This window comes from Osmia lignaria, chromosome 11, assembly GCF_051020975.1.
Source record: "Osmia lignaria lignaria isolate PbOS001 chromosome 11, iyOsmLign1, whole genome shotgun sequence".
NCBI lineage: Eukaryota > Metazoa > Arthropoda > Insecta > Hymenoptera > Megachilidae > Osmia > Osmia lignaria.
The window spans coordinates 9,220,351-9,247,189 of record NC_135042.1 but is presented as its reverse complement, the minus strand read 5'-3'; the positions used below and the strand labels follow the sequence as shown (position 1 = coordinate 9,247,189).

Below are 26,839 nucleotides of genomic sequence, written 5' to 3'. Positions count from 1 at the left end.
AATGAATTTTGTCGTAAGACATTATTGTATTAGGTTTTGTATTTTTTGTATAAGTCTCTGTTGAAAGCAACTTAGTATGTAAGTCATACTATAAGTCAAAATAAAAATGTTTCGTATGTATTATGTATGTACATACAGTATCAAGCACAGTAGATTTTCGTGGAGAAAATGGCGTTTTTTGATTAATTTTGATTAACGTTGATTAATTTTGACTAATTTTGACGATATTAATATTTAAAGTGATTTACAAACGAAATAATATCATTTTTAATTACTAAATACTGTAAAATTTAGTATATAATTGAGAAATATCAATAATAGCATAAATATCAATTTGATTTTTCCCGCGCTAACGTTTACATGGAAGTGGTGGGGGAGAGCCATTGACCTATATATACAGCGCCTCCACCTCTACAGCGCCATTTTCCTCAGGACCGTCATGCCGCCATGACGTCGGTTCAGAATGGAATACGACAGTAGCGCTGCTGGAACGATAGGTAATGTTTAGACCTGTTAATGGTAATTTCCACACATAAGATACGGAAGAGACCAATTACCTTATGGGGTTTCGTATCTCATGATCTGAAATACCGTCGTTACCGAAAACTTCATTTTTATCAACTGTTTTGTTGCGATTTAGAACGGTGAATTTAGGAACTACATTAGGTTAAACGATCAATAGATCATACTGATTGGTAATTAAAAGGAACGAATGATAAAGTTTCAGAGAACATGTCGCGTAACACTTTGGTTCATCTCTAACATCGGTTTCATGACTTTCTCAAAATAGAAGACGAAATAATCTTTCATCTGACGTTAACCTACTTATCTCAAGTTCTTAAAAGAAAAAGTTACGATTCTCAAAACGTTGGTTCTCTTAACACAGCAATACAAAATTATATTGCGTGAACACTGTACTTCGTTTGTGCCATTAGGATCGATATACGTTTTCTGCCAAACTCTATTGGCAAGAATACCATTTGCCAGTCTACCATTCTCGGGTCGTATCCGATCGAATTCATCGGAATGGCAGTAGTAAACATCGGTAACAACTACGGTGGAAAAGTAGAAACAGTAGAGTTAGCGTAGACGAGGTAGGTAATGTGTTGGTGGTGTTAGCCCAGAAGCTCTTTCCCTTTAATTATTGATCATACCGACGGTTTCGTTGGAGAAATAGAGTTCCATATTATCACGCGATCCTATTGCGCAATATAAAACGTGCTCGTGTACCGAGCTCGGAAACGATAATCGTTTCGAGTACATATACTTCGATACTGTCATGAATTTTAATAGATTAACAATGGTTTTCGACTGAAACGAGTTCATACAAAACCTTAAGCGCTATTGCTTTTTTGAAAGTATTCAAGAGAAATTATTAATGAAAGTACAAATTGGAAAATGTATTTTTTTTTTTTTATTATTGTAGGAAAGAAGAAGCCCACTACATTTTACAAAAATTACATTGAAATAGACAATTTGAAGTTGTGATTTCTCCTGTATCTAATACTTTTGTATGTGTGTTGCAGCTTTCAGGCGTTGGTCAAAAATGACCCTGAGGGTCCCCCTACGAGGGTGAAGGCGCGACTATATCGTTGTGGACGAATGTGGAGCTCAGCGTATAAAACGTCGCTTTTCGATCGGCTCTCCCAACGTCGGGCGTACCATTTGGATTTTCACCGTTTAAGTAGAGCCGAGGGGAAGCTAAAGCCGACCAAGCCCAGGAGAAGCTTTGCCGTGGAGCCGTATAATACCTACGCGAACGACGCTATGCAAATAAATACGGCGCAAACGGGAATGTAGGAAAGTAAAGCGGAGAATAAATTGAAACGACGGAGGCGTCGAGGGACGATAGCAAATTATGGATGATATACACTCGGCGCAATGCCTACCCCCCACGTTAGATGGAAATTAAAGATACCATCATCGGACGTATTCCTGGAATTGGAGTCAGATGAATTTTGTCAAAGGAATCGAAAGATCCACAGGCTGTGACAGAGCACATAGTACAAGTAAGAAAAAATTTCATTTCATTTGATTTTTTTTTTAAAGGGTAGATCGGGGACGGTAATCATTACTTCAAAAAAAGATCAAATTAAAAATTAAGAAAAAGAACAAGCACATAATTACAAAGGGAATATTAATATTACAATTATAAATCAGTGAAAATCAGTTACTTTAGGGTATAAAAAATTTATTCTGTTAGGACACTGATACATATATTCCAAATATCATTTTTCATTTTATATCCAAAATTTATGTTAACATCTATTCAATGTTTTGAGATATTCAACGTGTTATTATCGCCCCCGGTCGACTCTACTCATTATCTAATCGAATTTATATTTACAATATAAATACTCGAATTCCATCACTATGCTATTGCACTGCAGAATATGTAGTATCAAAGGGGGGCGTATCGAAAAATATCGGTAGAACGCAATCGCATCGTCACAATCCAGAATGATTCGATAACAATGACCTAGGCCGTAAATCAAACAACGCGTCGTAGTCGACTGATTCGACTGAATCGTGTGTTTCGCGTACACGGTTGTACCTTCGTGTAATTATTACGCTGTAATACAATCAGCCGTTGGCCAAATGTTTGAAACGGTAAGCTTAAAACGGTACACATATATACAGACCCTGTAGATAGCCATGGTCCTAGCAGCGGTACTATATTGACCCTGACGCAAGCTTACCAAGTTCGCCAATAGCATCCCTTCCGCAGTGGTCGCTTCTGTTAATTTCATTCGCAGGGTTACCTCGCTACGACTTCGCTCGAACCTGCTAGCTTCTGCCGATTTAACGGCTAATTTATCGATAACATTCATTCTGTTTACCGTGGAAACGACTCTGTTTGGCTCGGGGAAAAATGCGTTACCAGGAGAATGGATATTTCTTTCAAAATTTCTGCAATATGTAGTAGTGTCTCAAGTGCAGACTATCATTATTCATATTATCACCATTAACACCATTATTACCAGGAATATTACTATTACTACCGTCATTATCATCATCATTTCTATGTCACTCAGACTTGCATTCTGAATATGCCATACCTCGTAGTAGTGGATTTTCCCAAAATCGCAGGTAAAATTAACCCTTTGAAGACAGAGCATTTCTAAGGTTGAACAGGGTATTATTAATTCAAGGTAGAAGAAGTAATAATTCCATCCTTCAAAGCATATATTATAAATCTTTGCTCTCTACACTTACAGCTGTGTTTTATACTAAGAATATAACGCAATGAGTACAGAATTATAAATTACTATGAGAATGATGTTTGAACATACATTTGCGTCTGTAAAGGGTTAATATTTTCAAAATGATTTACTGGTAATCAGAAACTCTCAATCCTTAAATCCTTTTTCTTTTCATAAAATTCTTGTCCACAATTTTGGGAGAATTTAGCATTGTGTCTCTATACTCGAATGCGCTAAGCGTGGCAGTAAAACAACGGTAGCTCATTAATTTGAGATACAGTGTACTCTCTGTCGTAATTATTCACGTTGTAGTCGGATTTACCATCGGTCTGATCCGTTCAGAATCATGGTGTTACGATACCGAATACACGATCGTTCGCAATAAAGCTTGCCACGATAAACTAACAACAGCCTATCGGCAGAAAGAGCAACGGGTATCGTTTTTTGCCCTTAGAGTATTACATCGTTCCGTGTCGCAATAACGAGCCGGTGGCTACGATTTTTGTTCGTTTCCTCGTTTGTTTTGTTTGTTTGTTTGTTTGTTTGTTTGCTTGTTTGCTTAGCGGTTTTTTTCCCCTGTGGTCGATTGGCCCTTTTGAAATTAACCGATTGCCATGCAAAACCGAAACGTCAGCTCGGATCGTGAAAGAATTTTCGTCGGCTGAATACTGTCCCTGGTATTCTTTTCGTCGGATACCGGTGGGGCGGCCGTAGGGAAGAGAAGAATCGATTGATCGGATTACCACGGCTGTGATTCGAACCCGGATCCTTCTTCTGTTTGTCGGACGACTTCTCTGCCGATTGAGTTATTCGGCACGTCGACAGATCCTTCCTTGCTAACCTTAATATTCGAAATTGGCTGCTTTCTGCGCCATTTTCCAAGCTTTTGTACATTATCAGAAGGGAACTTGAGGGGCTATTTAAGAATTTATCAAGGGGATGGACCACGTTCCTTAGCTTGACTAAAATAACAATTAATTTTTACTTATTACAATAATCTTTTTATCAAGAGTCAGTTCACATTTTGGGAGGGTTAGACTCACCCTGATTTAAACAAAATCAAAGCATCAATGGTCTCGATACTATCATTATTCTTTTTACCAAAAATCCTCAGAAATACCTGACCCTATGTGCATTGTACGTATACGGTGGGTAATTTACGAAATTTTTGAATTATTGGTCGGATCTTTGGGAAGTATAAGCCACGGCTTCATACGCGCGGAGGGAAACAAGTTTGCAAATCGTCCCTTTTATCCGGAACTCGTAGAGCAGATTTGTTCGCTTTCCCAATTCAAAAGCGTTCCCCTCTACTAGCGACGTTCCTGCATACATGATCGGGAGATAGCGTGATCATCCTTTGCTTGTTCGGTCGGATATAAAACCTTTCTTTCCTTTTTTTTTTTTCTTTGCGACGAGCGTACCCGCGATAAAATAGCACACCGTTTTTCCTTTCGACGTTCTTTCGTCTCGGAATTCAACTTTCGGAATTTCAAACAGCCTCCGGCCCGTAAATCGTCTGGGAAATCATCCGAGATTATTGTATGCGACGCGGGATCGCTACCTTTATCCCACCTAATCAACGGTTTTCTCGTTCGCGGTGAATAGTCCGCAGGAAAGCACACAGTTTGTTAAAAAAAGAAAAGAAAAATCGTGGAGGATGTACAGGGTAAATACACTAGGGTAAAATGTACAAAAACTTCTTAATTAATGTTATTCGTGAATTCTCAATCATATGTAATTATTGATTTTGATAAAAAATTATTTGTTTCCTCCAGTAAGTATTATCTTATATTTAATTATTAATTTTTAATTTTCAAAGTTTATATTCGTACAATTTAACTCGTTCGTTTAACGAATGATAATTAAAATAGTTTTTAATTTACCAGATACATATTTTATCGTACGGGGACAAACAGAGTGTAACGATTGAATATCTCCAAAAATATTGACGGTACTAAAATATGTCACCAGATAAAATTGAAAGGTTTTAAAATACATGTTTTACCAGCGCGTTTATTTATCTGTCTCACTTATATTTTGTGACAACGTTCTTTATCAGTACACGCGGTCCACGTTGTTCCAATATTTTAATATTAATCATTTGTATGGTTTCAGAAATAACAAACATACCTCGAAAATATTCACTACACGTGTTTACATTGTGTACTTTCAAAAATTGCATTTCGAGTCGCACGGAGTTTTGTGTCAATAGCGTTTAGTTCGTGTTCTGAAATTGTCAAGTTCATTTAACTTTGATATTTCGTTGCAAAACGCGTTTATCATTAACAAATATTAGTTTTGAAATTTTTTGTTCGAATGTCGAAGCAATTTACTTCGATATTGATTTATTTGATCGAACGGGTGTATATTTTAATGTTTATTATAATTATTATAAATGTTCTATCCGATGACAATACATTTGTTGATAGAAATAAATGGAATTCAAATGAATCCCAATTCGATTCAAACGAACCAGAATTTTTTCGATATTATTCTTTCATTTGACGATGAAAATGGCTGCGAATGAATTTCCAACGACTGAGCTTTAACCAGAGGGAGTTTTTAAATATTATGCATGAATATTAAAAGATCTCGATAGTTTGACGTAAATGGAAGCCGAGCAGTGTCGCGCTACGTTAAACGTTGTTGAAATATTGAAATACATTTCTCAGAGTGCTACGAAACATTTTCAGGAATTTATATATCATATCCTTTGATATTATGAATTCAGGCATTTAAGCAACCGATTCGTCGATAACGTGAGATTTTCGCAAACTTTCATTTTAACAGAACTTTGACGAAATGACTGTTTTTTTTCTTTTCAGAATCAATATTTGATAAACTGATTATTTTGTCAAAACAGCGGAAGTCCCTATCATTTGCAAGCATTATTTAATTCGGTATTATTTTATTTGCTATCCGTTGATGAATAATTTTCATTTTTTTATCACGATTAACCAGAGGACCATGACGTGTGAAAACATTAAGTGCTTTCTTGTGACGATTGTGTTGCGACGTATTTTTTCAATTTATCTTTTGTATAATTTACATTTTTACAATTGATAAATGATTGCAAAAATTGCAACAAAAGATCGTAATTTATTGTCGCAATACATTCATATGAATTAATCTTTTCCCAATTGATTACCATGCTAAATTTTAGATTGTGATTGTGCTAATATCAATCATTATCAACTGCTTCGATTTCAAGTACTTGTTCGTAATTATATAATGGTTTTTTGAAATTTGTGCATTAATTGGAGATAAATTAATATACAAAAATGTGTTTAAACAGGAGAAACATTTATGAAATTTAGCAAAAATAAGTCAACTTTACTTTGACAATTAACGCATCAGAGGAATAATGATTTTTAGTTTAATTATTTAGAACATCAGTTTATGTTATTAGTAAGATATCAATACCCTGCCATCATATTGCATGCCCAATTGCACACAATATCTTATAGTTATTTCAAAATGCAATCATAATAAAACGCAATTCATTCATATCACCTTATCTACGGTGGTTTCCCTCGAATTCCCGGAAATCGCGCAGAATAATTCCATGATTCATCATTAATCTCTCGCGTGAATGAAATCAAACATTTCAAATGTTCGAAATCCGATCGATTCGTTGAAATCTATTAACATAACTCGAGTTAATAAACGGCCTATTTAAACCGTGTTAGACAAGAAAATCTACGATCGAATTTACACGCATCTCGTATCTGGTCGTCTTATCAGGATCGGACAGATTATTATCACCGGTAACGAAACTGTTCAAACATTCTCGTCATAGTTTTATCGTACGACGCGTCGATTATTGTTCCTACGTTATACGGTTCAACGGCTCTCGAGCAACGCCGATAATCAAACAAAATCCGCGAAAACGAGGGCGTCCATGTAAAACGCTGCCGAACACCTGTCGCGTCGCGAAACGATACCCGATCGATCCCGATGCTCGGCTACGCTTTTAATATCGTATCATCAGGAACGAATTGAAATCGAACCTACGGACAAACATTTCCGCGTCCCGTTCGTCGATATTTTACGACGACGCTTTTATTCGGATCCGGAATCCAGCACTCGATAATGGCCCCTGACGATTACATATCTCGATTATCTGACGAGTTATATAGTTGTCTAAGAGACGCGAGATTGTTCAGACGATCGCGATCGCGTTGTCGAAGACGGCGAGGTACAGATAGCCGCGTCGTAACCCGTCATATCTCGTCTCGACTGGGAGAGTTTCATTTTTATTTTTTCCCCATTTTTTTTTTTGCTTTTTTTTTATTATTATTGTCGGTTGTCATGACGAGTGTCAAGGAGGACGTACCAAAGGTAAGCTCGAATTGCGTTTGTCGGGAGTGTTTGTGATCGGGGAGCAACAAACTACGGTAACAACGTGGAAATTCGTCGTTGGACAATGGACTGTCAGGTGTCACACGTATGGACGGCCCTCCGTTGGGACGTTCGATACGAGTGATACATACGTATCGTGCTAAAATCCTGTTCGTTAAAATCCTGTGTCCTCTCGCGAACCAACATTGTACCCGTGTATCCTCGTGATGGCAGCTCGTCAACCCTTTCAGTGAGAAGCTTTACAGACGTTCCTACGAACGTCATTCGACTGCCATTGACGATTGAGAACGACATTTATTTATTTGCTCTTATGTTTAATTCTTCGCGTATCCACTGTCATGGTATATTATATTGACACACGTGCTGCTTTCAGTGTCGATGCATGTGCAACGTTGTGCTACTTTCTAAGCTGTGCTAACACTATGTAGCACCGTGAAATTTGTTGGAAAGAGAAAAGGAGGAGTGTTATATAAAAGATCTTTATCAAGAAAGTCATAAGTATTTTCTTATTAATTTCTAAAGATACGTGTTCTTTTTATTCTTACGAGCAAGTGTACCTCCTTAATTGACGTTCGTTATGCTGTTTTGTATTTTGAAGCATTGTTATCAATGCACGTCGGCTTTCTTCCAGACGTTTTCATGTTAAAATACATATCAGATAATAATTGACAACGAAAGCTTTCTACTCAGATTTTAATGAGCTTCCTCATGTTCAGAAAGATTCTTCAGAAACCTGTATATACACTAGTGGAATTAATTCTGGACACTTTTAAATTTTTACTTAAATTTCGCATTTATTCAAATTATTTAATATATAATCATTTATATTTTATATTCTAATCATTGTTTCTTATATAAAAAAATCAGTAAAAAGACCATTTACAGCCATACTTTTAATACACAGATGGAAAAGGTAGAAAAGATTAATATTTCGTTGGATATCTTTTCATACTGTGATTGGCTATTTCATGTCATGCAAAAACAAAAATAACAACACAGTTTAGATTTTTTTTAATTAAAATTTTAAAACATTTACAAATCAAATCATGTGAAAATATTAAGTATAAACATTATAGATTACAATAAAAATATTACGATATCAATTTAGCATAGCAGAATATACATTATCTGCACAAATATGAAATAAGGAATATTTTTATTCAAAGTGTCCAGAATTAATTCCACTAGTGTAGTAACTAAAACAAGCAGAGCAGTCAGGGTAGGAAAATATTTCTTCATTAATGAACTTCATATTCTACCCTTGCATTCATTAAATTCTTAATTTTCATTCACGAAATTTCGTTGCAACAAATGAAAAATGAAAGTACCTTTTCTTGATCTATGCAATTTATTTTCAAAAGAGTTCCTTTGCAATGTAAAAAAAAAAAAAGAACATCAGAAGAAAATTTCCAAGTATCTACTAAAGTCACTTGTTTGGTTTGAGTTTGTTTGGAAAGGTATTGTTATAAAGCTTCTCGTAAGAACAACATCGTTCTATCACAGATGCACTTGAACGGAAGTCCTCGGAAGGAACAGAGTTTCCAATCAACCGTACAAACGAAGCTTCGACGGAAATTTCGGTTTACCAGTGATTTCGTCGAGTACACAGACGCTTCGTTGAACGCGCGAGGATCGTACGCCTGTCGAAAGGATCGCGAGCGTGTCGCCTGGAAGAGAGGATTTACAAGCGGGTAAAAGCGAGACCGCGTCGCCGCGGTCTCTAGCTGGAAGCAAAATACTAGAGTTTGTAGGTTGGTTTCGACGCGATCGACGGAAAAGAACAACGCTTCTTATCTCTGTTCGCAGCGTACAGCTACGAACAGATTAAACTACCAATGTTCGTACCGGTTAGACTTTCGAGATAAATTCACTCGATTCGAGCGTTTCTCTAATCTCGTTACGTAAATACCTTGAGCGGTCCTCCGGAAGCGCTTTCGCTTTCCCACTTTCCGCATTACCTACGTTCCATCCGTATATTGTCTCGCATATTCTCCAACCACCTTCCTCCTACCCCGATCTTGTCTGCTTCGCTTCGAGGCTCTTGTCTCTCCCTCTTGCGACGCCTCGATTTAGACGCTTCTTCCCTTTGTAAACCGCCGTGATAATTTCTATGAGGCAAATATGACGTAGCCCTGTGTTATTGGCAGGTAAAGAGGATTTCTCTCGGGGTCGGTGGTGCCTTGGTGGAGCTGGCACAGGATCCTGAACGGGGTAGCTGGGCCAACCCCATTGAGTTTGTTTTATCCTGCATCGGGTATGCCGTTGGCATTGGCAATGTTTGGCGTTTCCCTTACCTTGTATATCTTAATGACGGCGGTACGTATATACACGTGTTCAGTACATATATACTGGCTGTATCATAGTACGTGGACATAATTTCGGTACACGTGTGGATTTACTAGGTATACATAAATAATAGGAAAGGCTCATACTGTTGATCGCGAATTTAATTGTTTTAATTATTAGTTCAAATAGGTTTGATTCAACGTTTGCTAGATGATTGAGGTGATTTTTCACCTTTTAGATAACGCTGTCGCGTCATTCGCCGTTGAATTCATATTATCCACATATTGTGACACACTCGGTATTTACATACGTGTTGTTCAACGGATTGCAAGAAACGCGCATAAGCGTATGGCGACGCTCGTCCCCTCGACAAGGAACACGTCTAGTCGAGCTAGATAAACAGACAGTCACAGAGTACCCAAACGAACCAACCAGTGGATTATGCGGAATGATTTATTTCCGCGTGTGGTTCGTTTCTTGTGAAAAAGAACAAAAGGAAAGCGAACAAGGGAGACGGAGATCCGCGGAGCCGCGTGGTCGACGTGACGAAGCGGCTAATTCGAATAATTAAGCGTAGTTTGGCAGCTTGTGACCAGAGCGTTCGGGGAAATTTAATAAATCTTTCCTGATTGCGTCCGCGGTTATGCCAGTTGATACGAACGTCCTCCGACGTTCCTACGGTTTATTTGTTAAACGATGAAAAAGAGAGACGAACCCGCATCCCAGAGAACACTTGGCTTTTAATTATTCTATTTTACTTCCACTCCGAACGTTTTGTTCTTTTCTGTTTACGCAGACCCGCTCTTCATTGTTTCCCCGGCAGGCTCTAATAAAAGATGGGGTAAAGAGAACACAAGCAGAGCCAAGCCGTTTTAACCTTTCTATTGTAACGTATTTCGACGCGTTAAACAGGCGTTTGATCAATTTTCATTAATATCCATTGGTGCTACACGAACGATTTCGTCGATTCTTTGAAAATCAATGAACATGGGTCATAATTTTGAGAAGTTTGGTCATAATTTTTGATCGAGTAATTTCAGTTCGACATTTTTCAAGTTTAAATACAGGGTGTTTAGTTAGGGGTGGTATCCTTTGAGGGGGTGGTAGCTAGGGTGATTCTGAACAATTTTTTCCTTTACTAAAATACTCGATAATGCTTAATTTTTGAATTATTAATGAAAAACACCGAGTAATTAGAGCGCGCACAGTGCGCATGCTCGGCTGTAGGAGTGTCGGCTACGAACCGACGCGACGAGCCGAATAGTTTGTTCCCGACCACGGATGAGTGCGTTTCTCGTAGCCGTCGCTGTCGCAGCTGAGCACGCACGCTCTGATATTTTTAATTATTTTTAAATATATTATCATATTTATTATTTTTATTTTTTTAAATGTATTATTACATTTATTATTTTTATTTTTTTTAATTGACGTTAAAATATTTTTGTAATTGTTCCTATGACCTACTTTTCTACTGTCGACACACGTGGTTTTCGTATGTATTTACAGGCATTTTTTTAATACCATTCATCTTAATGTTGATAACCATGGGATTACCAATATTTTTTCTGGAACTCGCAATCGGACAGTATTCGGGTCTTGGCCCTAACGAAGCGTTCACCAGGATCGCACCAGCTTTTCAGGGTGTCGGCTATTGTACCCTCGTCGTCATTTTGCTGGTAATGGTCTACTACATGGTGATCGTAGCCTGGACTCTTTTCTACACTTTCGTCTCGTTCATGCCAAAGCTGAAATGGGCCTATTGTGACAACGATTTCAATACGAATGGTAAGCGTCGAATGTAATGAGTCCTTTAGAAATCAAATTGGTCAACCCAATTACTGTTGCGATCTGTTGTTTGACATAGTATTTGTGAATTTGTTGCGCCTTCAAATTTGAGATTCTCGCGATTATTTTGATGATATTATTTAGTTCATAATTTTAAATTTACAGCACGATATTTTCGATTTCTGGTTTATAATAATTAATACATTTTCGAGCTTATTGAACATTTTATACTGAATTAAAAAATTTTTTTATTATTTTACCATTTGTTAATATCAAATAATGTTGTTTTCTTGGCATTTTGTTATTTCCCATCATTAATTTCCGAAATGATTAATTATGAAATTGAAAATCCAAATTCCATTGCCATGAGAAAATAAACCCAGGAAAGCAACTGGCAAAATTTGATAAAAATGTTCGATGTTTCTCTGGTGTATTATTGTTGTAATAATATTCAGGGATGCTCTTTCAATTTTTCTTAGGTTAACTAACAAAGAAACATTTTCAGCAGCTTATTGCCGCGTTTAATGACATTATCATTAAAACGTGAGCACGTGCGAACGCATAAGGGAGCTCTTGAAACCGGAAATCCCTTGTAGAACGAGGTAGCTCTAAAATAAACGATGGAGGGCAACAAAGCGCTAGTATAATTAGTCCTGGTCTCCTGACGATCGTAACAAAGTATTCTCGTGAATGTGTACAGGTGGTTCAAAAAGTTGCTGTCAAACTGCTGGGATACAGTTTTTGACATAATGAATAAAAAATATGTTTTATATTTCTTTTAATATCTCGAAGGATATCTATTAATATCCCCCTCTATGAATATTTTATTATTCTATTATTACTAGGTATTCTATATTCTGCTATTCTACTATTCCATTATTCTCAATAAAATATTAATAGAATAATTCTATTAATAACAATTCTGTAATTTATTGTAAAATTACCAACTTCCAAATTATAATTACTACAGTACATTTATGATAATTTTACCAATATGCAATAAAATTTTTCCATTTCAAATCAAAATTTTCAACCAATTTCAAATCCTAAACTTTGACACAACTTTTTTCAACAGCCTGTATTCACACAGTTATAGGTTTTAATATCAACCCATACAATGTCAGTTCTATAACGCGTCGTAATCTGTAAAGGACAGCTATTTTCTTTCAATCGGCAATAGCTTTTTATCGTCGTCCCATAATTATCACGTTACAGTGTCTAACGATATTGGATGTCCGATATAAAACTATAATATTGAATCTTACAGATTGTTATAGTGGTCTGCAAGAGCTCGAGTGTCAACAAGGAAACCCAGAAATGGTATTTTACAATAAAGGTTGCGCACTTGCGAAGGAAGTCTGTCAGATTTACGGTTTTCAAGGGGGTAATAGCACATTCTGTACTGACGGTGACAGGGTGGAACCTCTTCGACAACTGTACAAACGTGTCTTGTCTTCAGAGGAATATTACAAGTATGTTGAACAATCGAATGTTGAAACTTTTTGGAATTTTCGAATTTCAAACTTTGCTACTTCCCATTAACACGTTGAAAGTCATTTTAGAATTGGAAAATTATTATTAACTATCCCAGCGTTTGCATTTCTCAACTGATTTAATATTTGATTTCTGTACCCAATTTCCGATACCAGTATCAGTCATTCAACGTGTTAATGGAATATCAAATATCTTAATGTAAACATCGAAGATCCCGAACAACGAGCCACATCGTCGTAAATTTACCCATGTTTACTCGAATTGATTCGTTTTACGGTACGACGGTCTGTAATCGGATGACGAGATCCATCGTCTGTTGGTCGTCTAAGCGTTGGACGACGATAAACAAGAAAATCGCGAAGAAAGGTAAAACATGTAATCGTGATCGGATATTATCGTTGATCGAATCCAGCGACTATGTGCTGGGTCTACGGGGAGCCACGTGGGACCATTTCGGAGGCATAAGATGGGAATTGTTGGGATGTCTCACCCTCGCCTGGATAATCTGCTTCCTCTGCCTGATGCGTGGTGTCCAGTCCATCGGCAAAGTCGTCTACTTCACCGCCCTTTTCCCTTACGTCATGCTCACGGCACTACTGATACGAGGTAAGAGGGGGGGGGGGCAGAAACGCTTTTCGTGTAATGGAAAATTCGCGATCGATACGATTAAGCGTATATGTACTTCTTCCTCTTGCTGGTATACCGGATTTAGGTAACCCTTGCCATTCCTAAAGTGATTGTTAAGGTTCTCACGTATCGAGAAGGACGAATTGTTAAATTACCACAAATTAAACTATTAATTGATTAAATTTTGAGCATCGTTGCAGGTGCCACGCTGGATGGCGCTGGGGATGGTGTAATTTGGTTCATCACGTTCAACTGGTCCAGACTAGGGTCCACTAATATCTGGGGTCAAGCTGCTTCTCAAGTTTTCTATTCACTTGGAATTGGTTGCGGGTCATTGATCACCCTGTCCAGTTACAGTAATTTTAAAAATAATTGTCACAGGTGAGTGCAACAAATTTCATTAATTTTTGTTGATTAATTTCAATATTTACTGGCAATTTAATTTTCATTTTATAAATTTTACACTATTCTTTTGAAATCTTTTTAATTAATTAAATCCTTAAGAGAATACTGTGGCGAATTTTCTGACTTTAGTTTGTGTAGATATCGCAAATACAAACGCTTAAACAGCAGCGTGTTTGGAATATATTAAGAAAAAATGTGGAAAAATTTTCTGGTTGAACTTTTCTGTTTTCTGAGTAATCATAAAGTCACGAGGTGTACCTTATCTCGAGGGAAGATTACGCCTTTTGTTTTTGTACGGGACCCTTTATGTTCACCCTCTTTATTTAATTTTTTTAATCACTCAAAATATCAATTATCATTTTAATAATTTCTCTATAACAATTCTTACCACTTCCATATTTGGCAGAAAATGTAAATTAAAAATCTTTTCACCGTTTCATCAAAAAGTATTTAAATTTTTTGCTATTTCGAGTTTCTTCAAAAGAATCATGACGTCGAACGATGTCAAGTATTCCATCCAGCTATCGGCTTTCTTTATCGTGGATTTTCAGCCAATATTTTTTTAGGATATCATTCTCGATCGACACTCGTCCATCGAAACGGAGATTTGTGCGTATAGTCAAAACTGTCCCATCGAAGCTTCATAAACCAGTATCAAAACTGAAGTATTTGACCACTGAAAGAATTATATACCAAACGTATATTTTCAAAACCGAATAGCCCACAAAACCAGATATTAATCTCGTCACGCTTAAAGAAGGAACAAAAAGATACCATTATATTTCAATCGATCAAATGAAATTCAGTAATAAAAAAAGAAAAATATCCAGCAGTAGTAATACCTTTGATTCAAAGCCTATTAATATTCCGTAGTGGTCGTTTCGACTGATAACGTATCCAAGGAACGGAATTCCGCGCACCGAACAAACATCGTCGAGTTTGTAATAATGTAATTCTCTCGCATAATGCTTAAGCTACAGCTTCCGGGCTTGGTCAGGTATTTTCGACGAGGGAATCTAAGCGTTGTGCACACGCTCAAAGCGTCTGTCAGCTATTTCATTTTGTACGATGCCGTTCGTGAGGCGAGCCCGTCCAGGCCTCTGGAAGTAAAACGATACTCGCCAGGACAGAACGGTTCACGTTCTCGAAATATTGCTCGAAGTCGTAATTAGCATGATTATCCAACGCTGAACTTCCCCTCGCGGCCGACTACAATTCGTTGCACGTTGCATCGCGTATAAATTATATCAGTACGGCGCAAGTCGAATGAGCAAACGCCAGCAGGAAGCATAACTTGCCGCGCCGGCTGGCTAAGTTTTACCCCTGGCTATTAATTGTTCTTCCTCGTCACCTAACTACCCTACTCGACATCCATTCGTTATCACGCGACACCTTTTCTATTTCTTTGAAATTTATCTTGTTCTTGAATTCAGAACGGTGATCGTTAACTCTTGAGTAACGGAGCCTGGGTCAGTCGAGAGCCAAACTTACAAAACATGTACAAGGATATTAATCTAAAGTTAATTGTGTAATTTTTAATCAAAAGAGTTTCATATATTGAGCAGTGTAAAATTTAGAAAATACAAAATTAAATTAAAATTGGGGCTCTCTTCGTGGTCCGTCGTCCGAGGGTTAACAAAGGACCACGAGTCTTTGATTTTCAAATACCAAATCAAAGCTTTGAGGTTGAAAAATTATTGCATTATACCAATATGTATATCTAACAAACAAAGAAAAGCACTTAATCGGTAAACCATTGATCAATGGACCATTTGTCCATTTCTGTCTTCAGAGATGCAATTTTCGTGACCATTACGAACCTGCTCACCTCTATATTCGCCGGTTTCGTGATATTCTCCATCATGGGATTCCTCTCGAAGCAAATGGGCTTACCAATAAGCCAAGTAATCAAAAGCGGCACGGGGCTGGCTTTTATCGCGTACCCGGAAGCTGTGGTACGGATGCCTTGGCCCAACGTCTGGGCCGTTCTATTCTTCACGATGCTGTTCATTCTCGGTATCGGTAGCCAAGTAAGTACATTAAACGACGCGACGAGAGAATTCAACCGAGACGTTTCTTAAAGGCTCGTTAAAAAAAATCAAGTGCCCACTTTGAAGAGAACACCGTGCAAGGAGTTGGTTTCGAGGTATTCGACGAAATAAAGAAGAGAATGAGGTTGGGAAGGGGGGAAAAAAGAGAAGACGGAAAACCGACAGAAGTGTGGAGACTTTTGAAAATGAAAGGCATGGTATTTCGATGTTGTTTAAAGTTTCAAGTACAGTCTCGTTGCTTGCACGGTGTCGGACTCGGGTCGGTCAGAAGAGAATGCAAAATATTTTTCGTCCTTACTACGGGCCGTCTATAAGAAGGCGCTATTCAAGTGAGCCTCGAGAACCGGAACGGCACGTTTTGCTGTGTTCGTCAAAAGAGCTGCGGGCGAAAATGTGCTTGCGAGTAGCCAGACGATCGTGGCCGTGTTACTTTTGCATCGCCTGGCCCTCTGTCCGCCTCGGGGCTCGTATATCATGGAAAGAGTTATGGTTTGCCGTCCCACTGAAATCCACACCTTTCTTCCTCCCTTTTTCCTTCGAATGAGAGAGCCCTGGAAAGGTAAACGAACAAGACTGGAAACGAAAGCGGAGAACAGGGACAGATATACCTACCGGGGGGTACGGAACGAAAGAGCCTTTGTTTTCTGTATGCTTTCTCTGTTCTCTCTGCGCAGCTAGTGCGTTGAAGGGTAATTAAGACGGACCGCGTCAAAAAAAAAAGAGAGAAAAGCAAACAGAAAAAATTGTAGTAAAAAAGAAAAAGAGAGAGAGAGAGAGAGAACGAAAGGGTAACGAGAATCCCCGGCGGGCGAGCATCGAATCTACCTTGCAACATAGTCGGTCGTTGCTTTTTACGATACGTACAGTTCGCAGGCGTGCAAGCGATAAACACCGCCATATTGGACCTACGACCAGATTTACGAAAACACGAGAGCTACGTGGTACTTGGCATATGCGTCACTTGTTGGCTACTCGCTATACCGATGGTTTTCGACGGTGGTATTTACCTGTTCACCCTGATGGACTGGAACACCGCTTCTTGGGCCATACTATTGATCGGCATCGGGGAAGTTGGCGTGGTATCCTGGTGTTACGGCTGCAACAAATTCCTGCGTAACATTGCCGAGATGCAAATGCAATTCGGCCTTTTGCTACGTGGATATTGGTGGCTCAGTTGGGTCGTCCTTGCGCCTATCACCTGTCTGGTAAGTGCATCCCAATACTACTCGTGCCCCCCCCCCTGTCTTGACGCGTTACCGTGTTTCCGTGTTCCGGATCTTCGGGATACGAGCAAGAAACTATGCGGCAGTTATTTCGCTGATAATTAACCATCCTGATGTACAGTTTGTTTTACGAATGCCGGATAACGATGGAAAGGCATTTTGCGCCTCCTGAGCGGAAAGCGATGGCGTGAAATGTTGGGAATATCCTGCAGGATGTGTCAGACGGCTTGTTACATAGCTTTGCTTTATGTGTTTAAGGGTAAGGAGGTGTTAACCCCTTTCGTTATCAGCAGGACTTATCTGAAGGTGTCATTTATTTTTTTCTTATCGTTGCAAGTTGACAGAACGTTTAAATTAGGGTTGTTAGGAAAATTTGGATTTTTATTTATGCGAATAATTTGGATAATTCGAACAGGTATTCCAAGTGTTTGAGTTTTGTATTGTTGGTAAAACGATAGAAATTTTCGAGGACTTTAATTCAATTATCCCTGGAATTTGGAGTATTTTAGCTTCGTTATCCGAAGATAAGCAAAAACATCGAATCGTGCGTTCTGTTATTACAGTTTATATGTTACGGATATTGTTGGTTGAAAGTTTCGCATGCAAGCCGTATCTAGGAGGAAATTTATTCTAACGTTCTGCAAACATTGCAACTAACTTCAACAGGGGGTTCGAGAGCTTACTAATATTGCAGTCTTGAAGTAAATTTCCTAATAGACATGAATTATATCTCCAAATTTCCTGAAACTTTGAGAACAACAATTGTCAAAGCTTGAAAAATTTAATAACGTTATTTGAATAAAATAGAAAAATATTAATTCTTTTGATCAGACTTACCGTACAGCTTGTAAATGTTAGATAGACGAAGTGCACATTTTATCTCTTTCATCTTTCATTTTTTTTTCTTTTATTCGGGTCAAGTTATTCCTTCTTCATTAGTTATGTAACGAGCACTTTATTCTGTCAGTCGAGGACTCTTACTTTTAGTGTTTTTGATATTAAATTAATACTTCTGTAAATAACGAAGTACATTCAATGCCTCTCTAGAGAACGAATCAAGGCAGCTTGATTTACCTAAACAAAAAATAACGATCTCGTTCAACGAAATACATAGAATATTCTAAAATAATTGTTAATAACTTGGAGATGTCGCGAATTTAATTAGTAGCCATATTGAACCGAGGGATTAAATATACATTAATAATATTTTAAAGCAAATTTGTTTTTTATTTTATATAATAAAAGATATTTAATTGAATAATTAAATATCTAATACGATGAAAACCCAAAAGTCGTAACGACCAATTGCAGATACGCTTCTGAGTTTCCGGATGTCCACGGAAGGGTTAAACAAATCCGTGCCCCGAACATAAACGTTCTTACTCCACCTTCTTTTTTCCGCTCGTGCAGCTTATAGCTAAGACGTTAATCCTTTCTATTTCCGTAGTGTTTTGCTGACGGTACTTACCGCGGTTTTGTTTCTCGGTCTACGAGTATTTTGCACGACGTTATTGATTTCCCGTTTGTTTTAGGCTCATCTCCCGCGAGTTTTTTTTTTGTCCTCTCGTTCAGTAAATGACCTCGTAGCCTGTCCTTATCGTTGGTGAGGGTGGTTGAAAAAATCACAGGCCAAATAATTATGTTCCATTGCGGCCACTTCTCCCTCAACAAATCTGCGAATCCGCTGGAATTCGAATCACTGATACGAGGCAAACGAATATACGGAAAGAGCACGATGAAGAACCGAGTAATGATCATTATTCTCTCGAGCTACCATTCTGATTTTCATCATTAAGATTTCTTACCCTGTTCTATCGTAATACACTTAACAACGATGTATATCGTGCTCGATTTCTGTCCTTCACTCGAGAGTCTCGACAAATCAGACCTATATCACCCAGCTGATCGATCAATTAATATTTAAATACTGACATTTTTGGTCTTTTCTTTTCTTGATATAACTCTTGTTCTATTTAGAATAGATAAATATACATTATTAATTTTGATTTAGTATGAAATTAGCAACTTCTATTTCTTAATGATTATTGGAAAAGATATTAAATTTATTTCTATGGTGAATCGCCACATTGAAAATGGCAATGTATAGTACGACACCTTATAATTGCAATAATTTTTTATTCTCAATTGAAATTTCCCACTTGGTGCCTTATAAAATTAATTTAGTTTTTGAAAAAATTAATAAAATTGAGAAGGAGTTATAGAAAGGGGGTTGAATTGTCAATAAAATACTTTTACTTCGCTTGATAAGATAAAAGTTAAATATAAATTTTTTTTTGCTACCTCTAATTATGAATTACGATTTATCGGAGACATCGTGAAATTTTATTCGGTTGTAGATTATTTACGGTGTTAAAAATTCATGGTACAACATTCCGAACGATAAAAGAAACGACGGGGATCATTTTGAAATATTTATTGTTTAACTGTTCGTAGTAGTAGAGAAGATAACACCCGGCGGTATGATGGAATATTTATAAATAAAATGAACCAGTAATTACAATTGTATTTATAGATATTATTTTATAATAACGTCAGCTTCAGTTCCATTTTTGTGAATGATTTTTAATCATTTATCTCAATATGTATTAACAAATTCAATAATATTCAGTTTTGGAAATTCTTTTTTTTATAAACTATTAGCTTTTACTAACCGTGTAATAAATATAAATACAGGATTAATATTAAAATATATCTGTTAACTTTTGCAAAATGAAAATACTTTACGCGTAGCAGAATATTACTCAAATATTATAACAATATTTTCTCTGCTATCGCTCTGATCCTTTTAAATCCGAATTAAAAATAACGCGCGTTTAATTATCTCTATAATAAACATATGACAAAATATTTACCGTCAAGGTTTACTGTAAACAGCAGAGCCGTGTTTGCCTTGGTTCTGCTGCATAAAGTATGCACAGCATTCTTTTTTTCACATCTTGGCAACATAACTTGGTTACATTCAACCAGCAAAACCGTGCAAGGGACAACGAGCGTTCATTTTCTTCCTTTTCGCGTTAAATTCCTTTTTATCCGCGATACTTGCTTCCAAACAAGGGAAAAAAAAGGATCGCGCGCAAAATTGTAGTTTTTTCCCTCAAAGCGCAAGTTTAACGCGAAATACAACTAGTAATTCTAACGTCAGTTAGAAGAGAAACGTGATTATAGATCGTCTATAGGTACAAAGCAGTAATTTCCACGTGAAAGGTATTTTATTTTTTTCTTTATTCCATCGTCGCTGTAAATGTAAAATTACAGTGCGCAAGCTTTCGCGAATGTGCGCACACGGAATGATACTAGCTCGAGGGGATGATCGCTTTAACGAGGAGGTACGACCATTCGTTCCTTTCTTTTCTATGCTTTTATACATGGTGTCACGTCTAACTTCATTATCCGCGAATACTCTACTTTCAGAACTTTAAAAAGTGTTTTTCATAAACGTCAAACTGTCAAGTGGTATGAAATTTCATTAGCCGTATTAGGTTGTTCCATACCAAGCGAGCACTTTTGAAACATCTATAGTCTGACACGATTTGATGACATAAAAGTGTCGTTAAATAGCACTTATCCTACATCAATTTGAAGCACAAAGTCTAAGGAAAATAATTATGTAAATGCTTCATCAATATTCTTCATACAAAATGGCTGCACTCCGTTTACTTCTATGAATACGTTATGTCTGACTATATATTGATATTTCTACTGTGGCAGTTAAAATTTACATTTTTCTTCTAAATTAATCAATTCTCAAAAGTTGGAGATCTATTATTTCGAAGGTACTATTTTCTACTAAATATAAGTAGAAGTCACCTTTCATCCTTTCATTCTACGACTTAGTCTTGCGCGTAGAAAAATCGTTTTCGCGGTTGCCAGACCCCCCGTGTCATTTCCTCCATAAATCCATGCAAACCACAGCACACAAAGAGAATTTTTTTCCCGGAATACAGGCGAAACATTTTAAGCTGCATACCCTGTACAGTTATTATATACGTTCGCGAAAATAGGCGGGCAGCTTGTTTCCATCCCCCGCTTTTTGTTCCCCTCTGGGGAGGAGTGGTTGCTCAAACTCCTGTCACGTTCCATTTTAGCGATCGCCAATCGTGGCGAAATAAATGATCGCGCCACTCAATCGGCCGGGTTTTCCTTCCCCAGTCGATTATCGGTCTTCTCTTGCGGGGTTGATTTAAAACAACAGATCGAATCGATAACCTGTGTCCCACACACGAATCCAATCGATCCTCGTGAAAAGAACGATGCCGGTTTCGTTCTCCTTTTTCGTCAGAAAAAAAAACAGGAGTAGAAACCAGATGGTTCGAGCTTTGTTTCGCGGTCAATCGTCCAACGATTTATCCGTTGATTTATTATCCTTTATTCTTGATTTTCTCGATCACTTGATTTTCATGAACAATCGTTCCACGAAAACGGAACTTGCTATGTAGGTGAACCTATAACAGGCCACTTGAAGGGTACCAAGTTCTCGAGGGGAACGTTTTAACACCCATTACGAACTTTGGATGAGGGTTGCTTGCTATCTGGTTCAACGTCTTGAATCATACACGTCGTCAATTTGACGGTATTAGCTTTAAGTGTTCTATGGTTAGTGAATGTTGATGAACACTTTGGCATTCTTCACTTAACCATCATTATTTTAATATAATCAATTCGATTGATACACTTCGTTTCTAATGAAATTATTCGTGATATTCAGAATATAATATATCTAATTTTTTAAGCGCGATATTAATTGCAGTATTTGATTAAATTGAATTTTTATGGCTTCGTTTATTGGAGATTTCTATGACTGTTAATATTAAAGCAATTTTCAGCATTAAATTTTCAGAACTGTGTGTTATACTCCTGAATATCACGTTTTTAATAAAAATAAACCAAGTTAGTGTCTTAATGAAATTACTCACGAGTACTTGAATACTTCAGGGACATTTCAATCGATTCCGCGCTATCGTCTATCATAAAGTGGATTTCGATGGAAACGGGGTCAATTTTCATTTACCTTGAAGCTCGAGGGTGCTGAGTTATAAGAACACTCCAGGGAGAAAACGTCGAACTTTCTCCCGTTTAAAAATATCAAATTCTTAATTGGTCGTTGTACCACGAGTTCACTGCACCCCGGAGGAGTTTATGCAAGAAATAACAATTCAATTCATTTTTTTTCTTTTTTTCATCAGGCGGTGTTCGTGTATCAAATTTATACGTACGAGTTGCCTCACTACGGAGAGTACACATTCCCTGGTTGGGCGAATGCTATTGGAATACTGATCGGTTTGTCTACCCTGGCACCGATGCTGTTCTTTTTCATCCATCGAGTCTGGAAGGGTCCGGTAAGTATGCTATAAGTCATCATTTAATTGAATCACTAATAATTTTGGTAATTTGATGATTGCTTTCTTTAAATTAATAAGCTTTGAAATTTCCCAAGGAAAATGGTAATGTAATAGGAGGAGACTTCAGGCATTATAATTTCATTTTTACGAGTTTAATATTAAGACTGATTTAGGGATGGAAAGGTCTAAAATTAAATCTTAATTTTGCCACTGCTATTAAGTAAATGTGGAAGTAACAAACCCTAGAATGCACTAGCTTTCCTAATTCCAGCTTTAATTACCCGCGCGTTCGAATGATTGGATAATGAGTGAGTGGAAAAGCTTATTAGTTAAATCACTCTTTGCCAATTTCTGTCGTTGGAATGATAGTGTAAGCGCATTAATTCGTCGACCGATTACCGGCAATTGCACGATATCAAATCGCATAGTTTACGGCGGAAACGAACGGTTACAAGCCGAATCGAGATATCAGCCGGAATAATGCTCGACAAACTGGCAATTATTATGCAAACTGCTGCCAGTTTTTACGATACGCTCGCTGCTTAAAGCGCCGTTTGTAGTGTTTAGAGTTTACGACGATTCTGACTGTAATAACCTATTTTAAGACTGTTCTCCACCAGTGCTACTCAGGTATTTTTCCTTTTTTTTCCCTTCTTTTCTGGAAACATTTCGTTCGCGCAGAGTAACGGGAACGTTTCAAGTTTTTACCGTCGGTTTGTTTTAAAGGGAACGTTGTTATATGTATTTTTATCGTTCGTTTATGTTTGGACTTTTCTTTTTGTTTTTCTTTACAAATATTTATATTTGCTTTTGGATGGAAGTATCTTTGATGATTTCAATTCATTGAAAATGGTATTTTAATATTTCTTTTTGTATTTGTTTTATTTTTGCATTTTGCAAATGTTACACCTGCATTTTCATGCTGCTATTATTAAACGTTTGATGTTGATTAATAGTAATTCGCTTAGTCGATTTGTTGAATTCAACAAAGGCATACCATATTGATTTTCACACTGCGTTAAATATTCAATTACATTGCAGTGTTAATTATTTTCTTTATATTTGTTTCGCTGCATTTGGAAATTGAAGTTTGACTTCCTTCAACTTATTTCCATACCTAGCGCTTCAATTATGGAACGAAGAACAATCTTCATTAAAGTAGTAGCTGTCGTTTAAGTCAGCAGTCTAATTTCACGAGTTCATTCAATCTTAACTGTTTACAAAGCTGCGCGAAGTCTCTGCTACAATTTCAATTACAATTATATGATCAGCATTATGAAACGAAGATTTTTCTCGCAATCAATAGTAATTAGAATAATACCAATTATGATTTTCAAAAATTCTATAATTAATTTCTTAAGGTCATTAATTTAATTTAAGCACCTTTCTGTCAAATTGCAAATTACTTTATTTCGCAATATATACAAATTTATAAATTTTCGACATGCTTAATATAATATTTTTAAGGGTTGTGGTTTCAATAATTTGTAGGGGGGTTAATTTTACCTTTCGCTGTACTGTTTGCTTCGTTTAGAATTGATAAATGTACAGAATGCTTTCAATATTTCCTTTCTGAATCTTGTACGAGCAATACGAGAAGAATTGCAAAGGTAAATGTTTGCTTACAATTCAAGACTCTACTATTTCGTTCTTTTTCCCAGACTGTGCACATGTGTTGAATTATATTATTAGGAGAACCCTTTCCGCGAATTACACACGTGGGGATCCTAACTCAACGGTTCCCCATGGTAAGATTCCTATCACGAAGTTCTGCCGTGGAATTTAATAGATAGCTCCAAGTCCTGATGCACATCTTCATTTTGATTGTCTTCGTAAAAATAAATCAATCACATCTTCTGCATTTCGAATATTTCTATTGAATAAAGCCAATAATAATTTGAGCAAACATATTTTTAATTTTTTTCTTTACATTCTATCATTCGTTGAAATCTATATTCTTTCGATTATCATGGCTGGTTTGAAATTGAAGTAAATGGGAAATAAATATCGATAAAACGTTTATGCGGTTATTTTCACTAAGCTTTAAGCTTTAAATTGATACATTATGTGTGCTATTTTGTGAAACTTTTATGTCATGAATTTGTGCTACACTTTTATCTTTCGAAATTAGCCATTCTATTGTTCTAGAATTCTATTGTTGGTTTCAAATGGGAAGCAATCTTTCTGTACTAAGAATATCGATGAAATGTTTATATCGCAATTTTCGTCAGTCTTTAAACTTTAAATTGACGTACTATAAATGTTACTTTATGAAACTTTTATGTCACGTAATTGTCGAAGATTCAATTTTATACGAGAATTTGTTGTTCATCGTTAAAAATGTTCGTCGCGAGGAAAATTGCAGAGCATTTCACGATATCTTGATAATAATTCCAGCTGTCGACGAATTGCGAATTTCGTAAGGAGTTGCATAGGGTCGTCGGGTCGCGGGTAGCCCCGGGAGTCGTGCACCGTTTTAAAAGTTGCCTCCTTCAACCGTAAAAATCTCGCGAACTTTCAACGTCTTAATACAAGTTTTTCCACGGTACGTAGGTAATCGTACTTTGAAACGAAAAGTTTCGTTCACGCTCCATCGTTCGGATCGAACCTACTATTTCTACCGTACTTCTGCCCTCTCTTGACCGTTTCCGCTTTGTGTTAGCCGATAAATTTACTATTACTCTTATCTCCTTCCCTCCTGTTTTCGACTGCCCGCACAGTTCGAAACTAGTTGTGCGGTTCGCGGAGATATGACCCAGGCAAACGAAAAGAAAAGAGAATCACCTGTGAGGATAGCAATGCCGAAGAAACTTCCCATTCCTCGATACACCGATCTACGCGGATAAACGGTTAACGTTATCCTGCTCCTTTTATTTCGAATCTTAATCGTCCTTCTTCCACCGTTAAATTTACAGAAACTTTGCTACTCTTGATAATTAACGTTATTCCCTTTTTTTTTAAATTTCACTTTATTGTTCCTAATTTTTTAATAGATTATTATAAACATAGCGTGCAGTCCAAGGTAAATATTTAACGAGGTCAAATATTAAGGTGTGATATTTTTTTTTTTTTAATTGTAAAAATGATAGTAATTACGAAATTTGATAATTTATATATCATTAGTTAAAAGGTATCGTGATATTGATTTTATATGTGGTTCTTAGACTTTCCCTCTTCCATATAAATTATTTATTAATAGTTTAAGACATTTATAAGTTAAGCCACGTATTTCTCGAATAATTTCCCGAATAGATTTCGTTCCAAAAGCATTTCTATCGATCACGAGATTCGCGAACAATTTGCCATTCTTCGTGGAATCTTTCATCGAGTTTACGGTTCTTGCAGCGCCAGTTCAAATAAAACGTTGAAACGTTTACTTTAGCTGTTTGCATAAACCCGGCACGGTGATTGTTCAAAGAATCTGACTTTCGGTTTAATTGTCCGCAGAGGGACTGGAGTTTGTTTCGACCCGCGAAGACGTGGGGACCGACCGTAGGGAAAAATGCGGACAACGAGACTTCACTTAGATTATCTGTCAAAAACGAGCAATCATCTGGTGAAAAAAGGCAAGAGGATTGCGTTTAGTATATTAAATAAAATTATTTCTTTTTTTTTTATTTATTTGGTTCCATAGAATTTTAACTTAGAAATTAACACGTTCGCTGTCCAAGTGAAATTGGGTAATGTTTTATTTAATAATAAAAATAGAAATAAAAATAAACGATACTTTCGGAAGCAAGATAACTTTAAATAATATATAGTTCGAGTTATTTTATTTTATATATCAGTGTAATTGATTCTTCATTCCACTAGCGAACGTGTTAATTCTTCAGTATCAAAAGTTTAAGTGTTTTCTCCCCCTCGTAAACAGTGAATCCTGATTTTCCTCCCTTACACAAGCTTTATGAACACATTTTCTATTCACTCGGTTCGAACTAACTCGCGTAACAATTAAGAGTTTCAGGCTGGAAGTTTCGAGGGAAGCCGGTTCTGTGAGTAAGTAGAAACGAAGAGCTACGATTTCATATTTTCCAATACACCTT

At 36.9% G+C, this 26,839-nt stretch overlaps 1 protein-coding gene across 2 annotated transcripts; it reads left to right on the top strand.

Annotated features, from left to right (window-relative positions):
- The first annotated feature begins 428 nt into the window (after positions 1-428).
- On the top strand, positions 429-26,519 carry LOC117603786 (sodium- and chloride-dependent glycine transporter 1). Of its 2 annotated transcripts, none has more exons than XM_034323264.2 (10): positions 429-497; positions 1,527-2,009; positions 11,358-11,636; positions 12,904-13,108; positions 13,543-13,736; positions 13,958-14,138; positions 15,955-16,192; positions 17,080-17,418; positions 22,641-22,793; positions 26,244-26,519. In XM_034323264.2, exons 2-10 carry the CDS (start codon positions 1,952-1,954, stop codon positions 26,379-26,381), a joined length of 1,785 nt encoding a protein of 594 aa, XP_034179155.2. In that variant the 5' UTR covers positions 429-497; positions 1,527-1,951; the 3' UTR covers positions 26,382-26,519. The 2 variants fall into 2 exon arrangements, with proteins under 2 accessions (XP_034179155.2, XP_034179154.2); XM_034323263.2 differs by lacking the exons at positions 429-497; positions 1,527-2,009 and adding exons at positions 7,249-7,544; positions 9,713-9,881 and having other exon boundaries at positions 26,244-26,515.
- Positions 26,520-26,839: the final 320 nt, after the last annotated feature.

Coding starts and splice junctions, on each gene's coding strand:
- LOC117603786 (XM_034323263.2), top strand. CDS start 7,296: ATGGCCCCTGACGATTACATATCTCGATTATCTGACGAGTTATATAGT. Junction 7,545..9,712: donor TCAAGGAGGACGTACCAAAG/GTAAGCTCGAAT, acceptor TGTTATTGGCAG/GTAAAGAGGATTTCTCTCGG. Junction 11,637..12,903: donor CAACGATTTCAATACGAATG/GTAAGCGTCGAA, acceptor TGAATCTTACAG/ATTGTTATAGTGGTCTGCAA.